At 40.4% G+C, this 15,530-nt stretch overlaps 1 protein-coding gene across 12 annotated transcripts in view; it reads right to left on the reverse strand.

The window, feature by feature from the left end:
• Positions 1–13,408, reverse strand: part of DNM1L (dynamin 1 like) — a 51,189-nt gene extending 37,781 nt beyond the window's left edge. For 8 of the 12 annotated variants that reach the window (XM_072798405.1, XM_072798404.1, XM_072798400.1 and 5 more), the window contains exon 1: positions 13,163–13,398. In XM_072798405.1, coding sequence (XP_072654506.1) covers positions 13,163–13,264 — 102 coding nt within the window. In that variant the 5' untranslated portion in view covers positions 13,265–13,398. Of the gene's footprint in view, positions 1–13,162 lie in introns of all 12 variants that reach the window. The other 4 variants (XM_072798409.1, XM_072798406.1, XM_072798401.1 and 1 more) reach the window with 3 other exon arrangements.
• Between the last annotated feature and the right edge of the window lie 2,122 nt (positions 13,409–15,530).

The raw sequence follows: 15,530 nt of genomic DNA on the forward strand, positions 1-15,530 counted from the left end.
GACACAAAAGGAAAAAATAATAGTAATAAAATAATAGTAGAGGACTTTTACACCCCACTTACATCAATGGACAGATCATCCAGGCAGAAATTCATTAAAGGAACAGTGTCTTTGTCTGGAGCTTGAACATATAACTCTGAGATCAAGACCTGAGTTAAGATCAAGAGTAAGGCACTTAACCAACTGAGCCACCCAGGCACCCCCCGGAATAGTGTGTTTGAATGACATGTTAGACCAGATGGACTTAAACATACACAGAACATTCCATCCAAAAACAAAATACACATTCTTTTGTTGGAACATTCACCAGTATAGATCACGTGTTAGGTTATAAAAACAAGTCTCAATAAAGTTAAGAAGACCAAAATCATATCATGCATCTTTTCTGACTACAACAGTATGAAGCTAAAAATGAATTATGAGGGAAAAACAAACTGGAAAAAAACACAAACACATGGACGTTAAGCAACATGGTAATAAACACCCAATTGGTCAATGAAAAAAATCAAAACATACATGGAGATAAATGAGAATATAGTGGTCCAAGTTTTTAAATGCAGGAAAAGCAATTCTAAAAGGAAAATTTACAGTGATACATGCCTCATCAAGAAATAAGAAAAATCTCATATACTCTTACATCTAAAATAACTGGAATGAGAACAAAGCCCAGAATGAATAGAAGGAAATATTAAAAATTATAGAATAATAAATGAAATAGTACCAAAAAAAATCAATGAAATCAAGAGCTGGTTCTGTGAAAATAAAGAAGATGGATAAGCTTTTAGCCAGAATCATCAAGAAAAAAAGAGAGGACACAAAATCAGAAATGAAAGGGAACAACCAATATCACAGAAATAAAAGGATACTACACAGAGTATACTACAAAAAATTATATGCCAGCAAATTGACAACCTACAAGACATGGATAAATTCCTAGAAACACGCAATCTTCCAAAACTGAATCAGGAATAAAAAATCTGAATAGACCAATTGCTCATAACAAAACTGAATTGGTAAAAAACAAACAAAAAACCTCCCAAAAAATAAATGTCCAAGACCAGATGGCTTCACAGGAAAATTCTACCAAACATGTAAAGAAGAGTTAATATTTATTCTTCTCAAACTATTCCAAAAAATAGAAAGGGAAGGAAAATGTCCAAATTCATCCTAGGAGGCCAGCATTACCCTGATATCAAAACCAGATAAAGACACTACAAAAAAAAACTACAGTCCAGTATCTTTGATGAACATAGAGATGCAAAAATGCTCAATAAAATATTAGCAAACTGAATCCAACAATACATTAAAAAAATCATTCACTACCATCAAGTAGGATTTATTCCCAGGATACAAGGGTGGTTCAATATCCACAAATCAATCAACATGCTACATCACATCAACAAAACAAATAAGAACCATATGATCATTTCAAAAGATGCAGAAAAAACATCCGACAAAGTAAAAAAATTCATTCATCAGGGCACCTGGGTGGCTCAGTTGCTTAAGCAACCAACTCTTAGTTTAGCTCAGGTCATGATGTGGGCCTCCATGCTCAGAAGGCAGTCTGCTTGCGATTCTCACCTCCCTCTTCCTCTCTCTAAAATAAATAAGATCTTTTTTAAAATATCCATTCATGGTTAAAAAAGAAAAACCTCAACAAAGTAGGTTTAGAGGAAACATATCTCAACATAATAAAGGCCCTAGGTGAAAAATCCAAAGCTAACATTATCCTCAATGGGGAAAAACTGTGAGCTTTTCCCCTAAGATCAGGAATAAAACAAGGATGTCCACTCTCCCCACTTTTATTCAACACAGTACTAGAAGTCCTAGCCACAGCAATCAGACAAGAAAAAAAAATAAAAGATATTCAAATTGGTAAGGAAAAAGTAAAACTTCCAGTATTTGCAGATTACATGATACTATATATAAAAAACTCTAAAAATTCCACCAAAAAACCACTAGAACAGATAAATGAATTCAGGAAATTTGCAAAATTTAAAGGCAATACACAGTTATCCATTGTTATTTCTATACACTAACAATGAAGCAGTCAAAAAAGATGAAGAAAATAGTCCACTTTACAATTGTGTATCAAAAATAATACCTAAGAATCAATATAATCAAGGAAATGACAGACCGTTACTCTGAAAATTATAAAACACTAATGAAAGAAAATAAAGATAACACAAACAAAATAGAAAGATATTCCATGGTCATGGACTGGGAGAACAAATAGTTAAAATGTCTGTACTACCCAAAGCCATGTACAGATTTAGTGCAATCCCTATCAAAATACCACCACTTTTGGGCAGCCCAGTGGCTCAGTGGTTTAGCGCCGCCTTTAGCCCAGGGTGTGATCCTGGAGACCCGGATCGAGTGTGATCGAGTCCCATGTCGGACTCCCTGCATGGAGCCTTCTTCTCCCTCTGCCTGTGTCTCTGTGCCTCTCTCTCTCTCTTTCTGTCTCTCTGCCTCTCCCTCTCTGTCTCTCATGAAATAAATAAAAATTTTTTAAAAACTCTTAAAAAATATACCACCACTTTTCACAGAACTAGAACAAATAATCCTAAAATGTGTATGGAACCACAAAAGACCCCAAATAGTCAAAGTAATCTGGAAAAAAAAGAGAAAAAACAATCCCAGATTTCAAGATATACTACAAAGCTATCGTAATCCAGACAGTATAGTACTGGCACAAAAATAGACACACTGATCAATGGAACAGAATAGAGAGCCCAGAAATAAATCCACAATGGTCAATTAATCTATGGCAAAGGAGGCAAGAATATACAATGGGAAAAAGATAGTCTCTTCAACAAATAGCACTAGGAAAACTGGACAGCTGCATGAAAAAGAATGAAACTGGACAACTTTCTTACATTGTACACAAAAATAAACTCAAAATGGATTAAAGACCTAAAAGTAAGACCTGAGACCCAGAAATCCTAGAACAGAGCACAGGCAGTAATTTCTTTGACATGTGTCAGAGTAAGATTTTTCTAGACAAATCTCCTAAGGCAGGGGAAACAAGCAAAAATAAACTATTGAGATTATCTGCACAGCAAATAAAACAATTGACAAAACTAAAAGCCAGTCTACTTACTGAGTGGGAGAAGACAGTTGCAAATGACATATCCAATAAAGGGTTAGTATGGTTAGTATCCAAAATATATAAGGAACTTATACAACACCAAAAAACAATCCAATAAAAATAAGCAAAAGACATGAACAGTTTTTTTCTCCAGAGAAGACATATGGATGACCAATAGACACATGAAAAGGTGCTCAACATACTCATTAGGGAAAAGCAAATCAAAACCACAATGAGGGGCAGCCCCAGTGGCAGAGCGGTTTAGCCTCGTCTGCAGCCCGGGGTGTGATCCTGGAGACCCAGGATCGAGTCCCACATCAGGCTCCCTGCATGGAGCCTGCTTCTCCCTCTGCCTGTGTCTCTGCCTCTGCCTCTCTCTCTTTCTCTGAATAAATAAATAAATCTTAAAAAAAAAAAAAAAAAAACCACAATGAGATACTATCTCACACCTTTCAGAATGACTAAAATTAAAAATTTAAGAAACTAGTGTTGGCAAAAATGTGGAGAAAAAGAAACCCTCCCACTCTTGGTGGGAATGCATACTGGTGCAGCCACTTTGGAAAACCATATGGAGGGTCCTCAAAAAATTAAAAACAGAATTACCATATTATCCAATAATTCCACTACTGGGTATTTACCCAAGGAATAGAAAAATGCTAACTTGAAAAGATATATGCACCCTTTTGGTTTCTGCAGCATTATTTACAATAGCCAAATTATGGAAGCAGCCCAAGTTTCCACTGATAGATAAATCGACAAAGAAAGGATGGTGAGTATACACAGAATAGAAGGATAGAAACAAAAAAATAAAATAAAATAAAATAAAATAAAATAAAATAAAATAAAATAAAATAAAATAAAAAAATAAAAGGATAGACAGACACACACACATACATATATATACACACACACTAAGGAATATTACTCAGCCATAAAAAATGAAATCATGTCATTTGTAATAACATAGATAGATCTAGAGAGTATAATGTTAAGTGAAGTAGGTCAGAAAAAGAAAAAAATGTCCTATGATTTTACTCGTATGTGGCTAAATGAAACGAAGAAGAGACAAAAACAGACTCTTAAATACAGGGAACTAATGGTTATTAGATCGGTGGGGGGGGAGGGGAATAAGTGAAGGGATTTAAGAGTACACTTATGATGAGCACTGAGTAATGTATAGAATTGTGGAATCAGTATATTGTACACCTGAAACTAATATAACACTGTATGTTAAGTGAACTGTATTTAAAATTAAGAAAAACACATTAGACCAGATGGACTTAAGCGATATACATAGACTATTCTATTCAAAACTAACAGAATACACATCATTCTCAAGTGCACATGGAGCACTCTCCAGCATAGATCATATACCAGGCTACAAAACAAATCTTAATAAGTTTAAGAATACTGAAATGGTAACAAGCATCTTTTCTAATCACAATGGTATGAAACCAGAAATTAATTACAAGAACACTGAAAAATTTGTGAAAATGTGGAGATTAGACTACATACTACTAAACAACCAATAAATGAACAAAGAAATTAAAAAATAGCTTGAAATTGGGAAGTCTGGGTGGCTCAGCAGTTGAGCATCTGCCTTTGGCTCATGGTGTGGTCCTGGGGTTCTGGGATCGAGTCCCATGTCAGACTCCCTGCATGGAGCCTGCTTCTCCCTCTGCCTGTGTCTCTATGTCTCTCTCTCTCTCTCTCGAATAAATAAATAAAAATCTTTAAAAACAATAGCTTGAAATGAATGAAAATAAAACATACCAAAACTTACAGGATTGCAGCACAAGCAGTTCTAACAGAGAATCTCATAGTGATAAGTGCCTATGTTAATAAACAAAAAAAACTCTAAAAACATATCAACACTGCACCTCAAGGAACTAGAAAAATTAAGCCCAAAATTAGTAGTAAAAGAATGAAATATATCAAAGAGCAAAGCAGATATAAATGAAATGAGACTAAATAAAAAGACAACAGAAAAAAAAAATCAAACTAAGAAACTAAGGTTTTTTTGGAAAGATAAAATACACAAACCTTTAGCTAAGTTTGCCCCCCCCCAAAAAAAGGACTCAAAATGAGAAAGAAATAAAAGAGATGTTACAACTATTATCACAGAAATACAAAAGACCTTAAAAGACTACTCTAATATATGCTAATATACATACAAGCACATGCACGCACACACAATGGAATACTATTTGGCCATAAAAAAGGAAAGCAATCCTGCTATTTCCAACAACATAAATGGATCGTGACAGCATTAAACTAACTGAAATAAGTCAGAGAAAGACTTATTTCCATATGGTCTTACTTACACATGAAAATAAAAAACAAAAAGGTCATAGATATAGAGAACTACTGGCTGTCAGAAGCAGGGTTAGGTGAAATGAGTGAAGGTGGTCAAGGTAAAAACTTCCAATAGAGTAAGTCCTGTGGATGCAATGTACAATATGGTGACTACAGATAATAATATATATTGGAAAGTTGCTAAGACTATAAATCTTAAGTTTTCATAAAGAAAAAATGCAACTATGTGTGATAATGAATATTAATTAGACTTAGTGTGATCACTGTATATATGTACATCAAATCATTAGGGCAGCCTGGGTGGCTCAGTGGTATAGCGCCGCCTTCGGTCCAGGATGTGACCCTGGAGTCCCAGGATCAAGTCCTACGTCAGGCTCCCTGCATGGAGCCTGCTTCTCCCTCTGCCTGTGTCTCTGTGCCTCTCTCTCTCTCGGCGTCCCTCATGAATAAATAAAATATTTTAAAAAACAAAACAAACCATATCATTATGTTGTACTCATGAAACTAATAAAATGCTGTATTTCAATTATATCTCAATCATAAGAAATTCTGTCAACAGATTCACATACTCCCCAAATTGATTCAAAATCTATATATTGAAGGGTTAGAGATTTGTGTGCCTGGTCTCAGTGTCTTTTAGTTTCTTACAAATTGTACTGTATTGAAATTTATAGTGCTTTCGATTTATATTTTGAAACGGAGTCTTTCACTGAAAAGACTGTCATATTTTTAGCTTTTTCTCTCTGATAACTACCATCAGTTGGAAATAGGTAATAGTAAATATTCATTCATAACACATTACCCAAAACTGATTCAGTTTTTAACTACTAAGCTTTTTTTCATGTATAAAACAGACTTTTTACTTATTTCGATATTAATATAACAGATGAAAATATATTTTTAATTTTTAAACTTTTAATTTGTAGTGAAAGAAGCCAGACATAAATGATCACATGTTTTATGACACCATTTCTATGAAATATCCAGAATAGGTAAATCCATAGAGATTGGTGGTTGAAAGAAAGAAGAAAGAAGATTGGTGGTTGCCAGAAGACTGGGGGGACAACAAAAAGTGATTGCTTAATGGGCACGGAGTTTGCTTTTGGAGTGATAAAAATGTTTTGGATGTAGAAAGAGGTGGTGATTGCACATCATGAAAATACTGAATGCCAATGAACTGTACACTCTGACAAGTTTTAGGTTATATAAATTTCACCTCATTTTTTAAAAAGATTTTATTTATTTGCTTGTTTGAGAGAAAGCAAGAGACAGAGCATAAGCAGAAGGGGAGAGGCAGAGGGAGAGGGAGGAGCAGACTTCCCACTGCCCTGGGATCATGATCTGAGCTGAAGGCAGACACTTAAGCAACTGAGCCACCCAGGCATCCCAATTTCACCTCACTTTTAAGTTAAAAAAAAAAAAAAAGGAAGCAGCATATAAACTCTATAAAGAAACTAGAAAAAAAAATATATGTTTACCTAAGAACATTCATAAAAAATCAGTATAGGAATGAAAACTATGATCAATATTTGGCACCAAATTACTAAACTGAAGTCATCACCTCTATGAACACAAGACAAATGAAGACCTATGGGACACCTTAGTGGCTCAGCAGTTGGACGTCTGCCTTTGGCTCAGGTCGTGATCCTATGTCTGGGTTTGGGTCCCACATCTGGCTCCCTGCATGGAGCCTACTTCTCCCTCTGCCTAGGTCTCTGCCCCTCTCTCTCTGTGTCTCTCATGAATAAATAGATAAATAAACTTAAAAAAAAAAAAAAAAAAAAGACAAATGAAGGCCTATCCAGCAGGAGAGGACAAGATTTCAGGAACTATAACGTAGGGATCTCTGGGTGGCGCAGCGGTTTGGTGCCGGCCTTTGGCCCAGGGCGCGATCCTGGAGACCCGGGATCGAATCCCACATCGAGCTCCCGGTGCATGGAGCCTGCTTCTCCCTCTGCCTGTGTCTCTGCCCCTCTCTCTCTCTCTCTGTGACTATCATAAAAAAAAAAAAAAAAAAAAAAAAAAAAATTAAAAAATTTTAAAAATTTAAAAAAAAAAGGAACTAAAATGTAGACAGCAGTGTGGGGATGGGGGTATTTTTAAAAAAAGATAAAAAATTCTACAATAATTTGGCATTTTTTAAAAAATATTTTATTTATTTGATGGGGCACCTTTGTGGCTCAGTGGTTGAGTGTCGGCCTTTGGCTCAGGTGGTGATGCCAAGGTCCTGGAATGGAGTCCTGCGCTGGGCTCCCTGTGGGGAGCCTGCCTTTCCTTCTGCCTATGTTTCTACCTCTCTCTGTGTGCCTCTTATAAATAAATAAAATCTTAAAAAAAAAAAAAAAAGATTTAAAGAGTACACACATGAGCAGGGTGAGGGGCAAAGGGAGAGGAAGAAATAGACTTCCCACTGAGCAGGAAGCCAGATGTGGGGCTCGATCCCAGGACCCCAAGATCATGCCAGATGCTTAACTCACTGAGCCATCCTGACACCCCGATTTAGCACTTGTTTAAAAAGACAATAACAAGAGTTGGTGAGAATGTGCTGAAACTGAAACCCTCATGCATTGATGGAGGCAATGTAAAATGGTACAGCCACAATGAAAAACAATGTGGCAGTTCCTCAAAGTTAAACAAGTTACCAAATGACCCACCAATTCTACTCATAGGTATGTACCCAAGACAAATGAAAACATGTCCACTGAAAACTTGTAAACAATGTTCAGAGCATTATTCATCAGAGCCAAAAAGTGAAACAGAAACAACCCAAGATTCATCAACTAACGATGAATAAACAAGCTGTGGCATATCTATACAATGGAATATTAGTTAGCAATAAAAAGTAATGAATACATGGATGAACTTAAAAAACATGCAGAGCAAAAGAAGCCAGACACAAAGGGCCACATATTGTTTGATTTCCTTTATATTTAAATGTCCAGAACAGGCAAATCCATAGAAGACAGAAAGTAGACTGGTGACTACCAGAGGATCTGAAGGCAGAAGGGTGGAAGTGGGGAAAGACTACTAATGGGTACGGTTTCTTTCCTGCATAAAAATGTTCTGAGGGGGAAAAAATGTTCTAGGGGCACCTGAGTGGTCCTTTAAGCTTCTGCCTTCAGCTCAGGTCATGATCACAGGGCCCTTGGATCAAACCCTGAGTCAGGCTCTCTGCTCAGCAGAGAGTCTGCTTCTCCCTCTTCATTTGTATACATACTTGCATGTTTTCTCTTTCTCTCTCACTCAAAATCTTTTTAAAAAATTCCTTTTAAAAAATATGTTCTGGGATCCCTGGGTGGCACAGCGGTTTAGCGCCTGCCTTTGGCCCAGGGCGCGATCCTGAAGACCTGGGATCGAATCCCACGTCGGACTCCCGGTGCATGGAGCCTGCTTCTCCCTCTGCCTGTGTCTCTGCCTCTCTCTCTCTCTCTCTGTGTGACTATCATAAATAAATAAAAATTAAAAAAAAAAAACTAAAAAATATGTTCTGGAATTATATAGTGGTGATATGGGATAACCTGGTGAGTATACTAAAAACCACCAAACTATACACTTTAAAAAGGTGAATTTTGTTATATGAATTATATTTTAATTTTTTAAATGTTAAATTTAAAAAAAAAAAAAGGTCTGCAAATTGGTCCTTTAAAACACAAGATTCCTTTCTGAATTACTAAAGTTGGAGTGCTTAAATCACTGAAATAAAAGGTAAAGTAAAAAGTTCCTTACTAGCAACTGAGCCAGAGTCTCAGGTTAATGTCATTAGCACTGGGATTCCTATAGTAGGTGGTGGTTTGGATTACATATGTGGGAGGGCTCCCCCTTCTAATTCTCAACTTTAAAAATAGTGGTTAGGGATCCCTGGGTGGCGCAGCGGTTTAGCGCCTGCCTTTGGCCTGGGGCGCGATCCTGGAGACCCGGGATCAAATCCCACATCGGGCTCCCGGTGCATGGAGCCTGCTTCTCCCTCTGCCTATGTCTCTGCCTCTCTCTCTCTCTCTCTCTCTCTCTCTCTCTGTGTGTGACTATCAGAAATAAATAAAAATTAAAAAAAAAATTTATAAAAATAGTGGTTAAATTTCCCAAATTGAGTCACAAAAGTTATTTAAGTCTTATCTCCTTCTCCACCTGCAAAATACACTATAGTCTACAAGTATCAACCTTTTCTTTCCCCTCTTCTGTTCTTTCCACATGGATGCCCGCAGAGAAAAAAGAAAACTATTTAGCTAAATCATAAAAGCTGTGAATGATCTACAGCTGTAAACATGATTCCCTCTCCTCAACTCCTCCAACTCTCTGGATTGAAATAAATATTACTTGGGCAATTTAAGAAATCAAAATATAAAGGATTAGCAAGAATGCCACCAAGATGAACATGCTATACTGGATGGTGATATGCCCTTGGGCTCAGCTTCCCTGTCTTTTCCAGCTTCATGCATTTTAAAATCAAACATGCACTAAAATTCTTTTCAATTAGGCTCTAGGAACCATCTGCATTGGAACCACCTGTGGTGTCTGGGCCAACGAAGACAGAAAATCATAATCTCTGGGGACAGAATCCATGAACTTATTTTCAAAGTTATTCTTACATACACTAAGATTGCAAATCACTGTTCTAAAAAGTTCGACAAAATGGGACCAACAGCCATTTAAGGTATAGGTAATGTGTAGGATAGAGACTACCTGTGTTATGAAGACGTCATCACTGCCCTGAGAAGTTCACCTGTCAGAACACTATGTCTGGAACCCATTCACAATACACTACTCTGTTAAATATGAATGTAATGCATGTGTTGCATGCTGCAAAACATTAAATGGCATAAAGTAGATGACCAGATTTTTTTCAACATACTAAGGAAAACATGGAAAAGAAGACACTGGGCAGCCCCGGTGGTGCAGCGGTTTAGTGCTGCCTGCAGCCCAGGGTGTGATCCTGGAGACCTGGGATCGAGTCCCACGTCGGGCTCCCTGCATGGTGCCTACTTCTCCCTCTGCCTGTGTTTCCTCTCTCTCTCTCTCTCTCTCTCTCTCTCTCTCTCTCTGTGCCTCTCATGAATAAATAAATAAAATGTTTTTAAAGAAAGAAAATACTATTAAAAAAAAAAGGAAAAGACAGTTTCTAATCTTATCTCTTCTGTACCTGAATAATAAAGGATTGAATTTTTAAAAATTTTTTATTTATTTACGATAGTCACACACAGAGAGAGAGAGGGGCAGAGACACAGGCAGAGGGAGAAGCAGGCTCCATGCACCGGGAGCCCGACGTGGGATTCGATCCCAGGTCTCCAGGATCGCGCCCTGAGCCAAAGGCAGGCGCTAAACCGCTGCGCCACCCAGGGATCCCTAAAGGATTGAATTTCAGCTAATAAAGACCTAAACGGAGAGAAATTTCACTAAATCAAGTCTTTAAAAACTAGTTTCCCCAGGTTGCCTGGCTGGCTCACTCAGTAGAGCATGTGACTCTTGATCTCAGGGTTTTAAGTTCAAACCCCATGGTGGGGAACGCCTGGATGGCTCAGCAGTTTAGTACCTGCCTTTGGCCCAGGGCATGATCCTGGAGTCCGGGGATCGAGTCCCACGTCGAGCTCCCTGCACGGAGCCTGCTCCTCCCTCTGCCTGTGTCTCTCCTCCCTCCCTCCCTCCCTCTCTCTCTCTCTCTCTCTCTCCCCCTCCCTCTCTCAAGAATAAATAAAATCTTAAAAAAAACAAAAAAAAAAAAGCATGCTGGGTGTCTTATAGAGCATACTTAAAAACAACAGGGGATCCCTGGGTGGCTCAGTGGTTTGGCGCCTGCCTTTGGCCCAGGGCGCAATCCTGGAGTCCCGGGATCGAGTCCCGCGGCGACGGGCTCCCAGCATGGAGCCTGCTTCTCCCTCTGCCTGTCTCTCTCTCTGTCTATCATAAATAAATAATTTTTAAAAAAAAACAACAAAATTTCCAAGTAATTTCAAACAACATACAGACGCAGCATACATCTGTCACTACTAGGATGGTTCTTCCTAGCATTATGTTAATGACTTTCCTTAACAGTCTTCACTTTTCTACTCTGACCCTCCCAATTCTGCCAACAGGTTTATTCACTGAAATAAACTCAAATTCGTGTAAGAAAAGTCCTTGATTTTAAACTATTTATGTTGATACACAATAGCCCTGATTCTGTTACTGCTTCAAGCTTAAAAAGCATGGAGAATCTCTTAAAAGTAAATGGAAAGTTTCTGGCCCACAGACAGGAAACATCTAGAAATTACTACCAAAGAAGATTTATTTCATCTATTTAATTCTATTTTCAAAAACAGATACGTTTTGATAATAAAAGTCCCAGTGTTTTAAAATATTATCTAATTACTGGAGCAATATTCATTCATTTAAAGTATTTACGGAGCATTCACTACATACCCCAGACTATTTCAGAGCTAGGAACAGGAATATGGCAGTGAAAAAATATGCTAAATAAAAATACCTCTCACAAAATTATATTGATTCAGTGTCCAATCATTACAAATATCGAGTTACAAATATTACAATATATGTAGGCAGGAGAAACCAGGACCTATAGTAATCCTACAGCAGACCAAGCAAATGTGTTTCTGAAATAATTTCTATCACTTGATTTAAAAGCAAGAAAAAGTGCAGAATGTCTATGGTCTCCAAGTGTTTGAAAATATTCTATAGTACTTGGACCATTAAATTCCCTCTCGTAATATTTATACTCTAAAATGCTGTAGCAAGATACAGCAATAGAAAATGAGTAAACCGTCCCCTTCTCAACCGAATAGATTAAGAAATGAAAACACTTAAAATCAATATATCAAGTAATCTCTATAATGTGTTTCTCTGAACGCTTAAAAAAAAAGTCCTATGATTCTTAAACCAAGAAACACAGCAGGCAGAAAAAATGAAACTTGTACTACTTCTCTGTCACTCTAGAAATAATTTATTTCTTCGACATTTCTGCCTATTAAATATGATGTTATCTAGGAGACCCAAAAACGAAAAGACCTGAGAACCTTGATGCCCAATTTGGATGGAATACAAAAACCACAGTCTATGCATTAAAACTGGTTATTCCTTCCCAAGTACAGGTGGTTTCGAGGGAGATGTTTCTGTTTGTTTGTTTGTTTGTTTGTTTGTTTGTTTGTTTGTTTTGGAGGGCTCCTTTTGCTTTTTGGGTTTTGTTTTTTGTTTTTTTTTTTTTTGTAATTGCTTCGGCGATCTCGAACCCTGAAGGGATCGCACTGCAGGCAAACACTCAGGTTGTCAGACAGCTGCGGCCTTCTCGGCCCCGACCCGGCCGCTCCAAAACTGACTCCGCATCCCCGGAGCAAGCCAAGGAGAGGAATAAAAAAAGCCACGCTCCCTAAAACTACCCGAGGAGGGCCAGCTGGCCCACCACGAGCCCAGGGTGGCCCCGCGTGCCCCGCGCGTCCCCCAGCTGCCCTTGCAAGCAGCCGCCCGCCGGCCCAGCCGCGCCCGGTCCCCACGGGCTCCAGTTCCGCCCGCCCGCGGGTCCCTCCCCCAGCCCGCCCCCGAGACCCGCGGGGCCCGCCGCGCCGGCTCCGCCCCTCGCCTCCCGACCGGGCCCGGATTCCCAGGCCCCGAGCAACGCAGCCCCAGGCGGAGAGGCGCGGCCGAGCCCGGGGAGCCCCGGCGCCCCCAGCAAAGGCCGCAAAGGCCAGCCGGGAGCGGGCGCCGCCGCGAGCCCCCCACCGGGCCCGCGCCGGGGCTCCGGCCTGAGCGGACACCGCCCTCGTCGCTTACCTGCGTCCCCACCACGACGATCTGAGGCAGCTGGATGATGTCGGCGCCCACCGTGTTGAAGACATCCTGGAGCTTGTTGATAACAGGAATTAGCGCCTCCATGACTCCGAGAACGCGGGACCCTCGCCCGGCCGGCCGCGGCAATGAATGGGGCCGGGGCCCAGAGTCCGCCTCCTTCCTCCTCTCCTCCGCCCTCTCCTCGGGAGCCGGCACCCATTGGACCCCGCCCGCCCGCTACCTGCCCCCTCCCGGCGGGCCGTGCGCTAAGAGGAAGGTGGAGAGGAGCAAAGTCTGCCGGGAGTTGTAGTTCTGGGGGGGGTGGAGGACCGCGGGGGGCCTACGGCTTCCAGAAGGCTGTGCGGCGCCGGGCGGAAGGAGGAGCTAGCTGGGAGGGCGGGCTGCGCGGGCTCGTGTCGGAAGGCTGGGGAGCCAGGCCCCGAGGGTGGGAAGGAAGAGACCCACTTACGCCCGTTTGCGGGGCGCAACGAGGGTGAAAATGCCGGAAGGGAATATGTGTTAAGTACAGCGGAGTATCCTGATGATCCAAGATGCCATTTCCTTATGCAGAAGCTTGCTTAACAGGGACGGGTTGAAGAGACTTAAAGGAATAGCTCGTCGCCTCTGGCGCCCCAACCAGGTGCTCGGGGTGTGGAGGCTGATTCTGCAGAGGGCGTGCGCGGCTATTTTGCAAAACAAAGCAAAACAAACAGAACGTCGGTCCCAGTTAGAACACGCGGGTTCTCCCAAGATTTTTGTGAAAACGTCTTCAAAATAGCATGTTCAGAAAGAATCTTAGGTGAAGAGTTTTTGGAGGGAAAGGGCTAAGCCCTTGTTCTCTATATTCTGTATAAAATGTTATTTTGCCCTGACTCCTGGCAAAGTGGAAATCGATCTGAGAACTGCCTTGCTTTTTTTTTTTTTTTTGGCTAAGTGCACCTACGGTAGTAGTCAAAATTTGCCTTTTTATATTCTTTATTTTTTTTATTTTATTTATTTATTTATTTATTATTTATGATAGTCACAGAGAGAGAGAGAGAGAGGCAGAGACACAGGCAGAGGGAGAAGCAGGCTCCATGCACCGGGAGCCCGACGTGGGATTCGATCTCGGGTCTCCAGGATCGCGCCCTGGGCCAAAGGCAGGCGCCAAACCGCTGCGCCACCCAGGGATCCCCTATTCTTTATTTTTTTAAAGATTTTATTTATTCATGAGAGACACACAGAGACAGAGAGAGAAGCAGGCTCCATGCAGGGAGCCCGTCGTGGGACTTGATCTTCGGACTCCAGGATCACGCCCTGGTCATAGGCAGGTGCTAAACCGCTGAGCCACCCACGGATCCCTGCCTTTCTTTTTAGACAGATACCTCTCCTCTACTCCAAACCTCCAAAGATTTATCTCAAAAAATAAATAAATAAATAAAAAAGGTGACATTTGAGCAAAGATCTAAAGTAGTTGATAAGAGGTGTGCCTGGGTGGTGCAGTCCGTAAAGCACCTGCCTTGGGCTGAGGTCATGATCCTGGGGACCTGGGATGGAGGCCCAGTGGGGCTCCCTGTTCAGCCAAGAGTTGGCTTCTCCCTCTGCCCCTCCCCCAGTTCCTGCTCTCTCTCTCTCTCTCTCTCTCTCTCTCAAATAATCTTAAAATAGGTGAGGAAAAAGCCCCATTCCTTTATTTTTTTTCTCCATAGTATTTGTGTCCATCTCACATGCTACATATTGAGTTGGTTGACTCTCTGCTCTTGCTAGAATATCAACTCCTAGAAGCCAGGGATTTTGGGCTATTTACGGATGTATCCCTAGCCCCTAGAAAGTGACAAACAAGATAGGTCCAATCCCAGTCCCATCTGGGTTTACAGTCTCACAGGATGACACCATTATAAATGGGTAAAGTGCTGTGACTGGGTGGACTATAGAACACATAATAGCACTTTCTCTACTCTGAGGGGAAAGAATGAAAATTCAAGCAAGACTTTCTAGAAGTCACCAGATTTAATCCCCAGGAGGGTAAGGACCACCTGCAATGGAAGTTGTACACTATACAACCGGACTGGGTACCATTCACCTGCACAGCCCTACACGGTAGCCCTGAGAACATGCTCAATTTGTTCAGCAGGATACATGGTAAGTGCTGAATATTTTTGGACAGATGAATAAAATATCATGTAAGCTAAGAGCTGAAGGTCCACTAGTAGTATTTTGGCATCTTACCAAGTATTATGAACATTCCCTTCTCTTTTCAAAAACAAAAGCTTCAGAAACAGAGCAAGACAAAAATTTCAGAAGCCCAAAAAATGAAGATGAGATAAGATATAAATTCCAAATCCCTTTATTTTCTACCAAAGGCAATATAATAGATTTTACCCACTTTGCT

The sequence above is a fragment of the Canis lupus genome, chromosome 25 (assembly GCF_048164855.1).
Source record: "Canis lupus baileyi chromosome 25, mCanLup2.hap1, whole genome shotgun sequence".
NCBI lineage: Eukaryota > Metazoa > Chordata > Mammalia > Carnivora > Canidae > Canis > Canis lupus.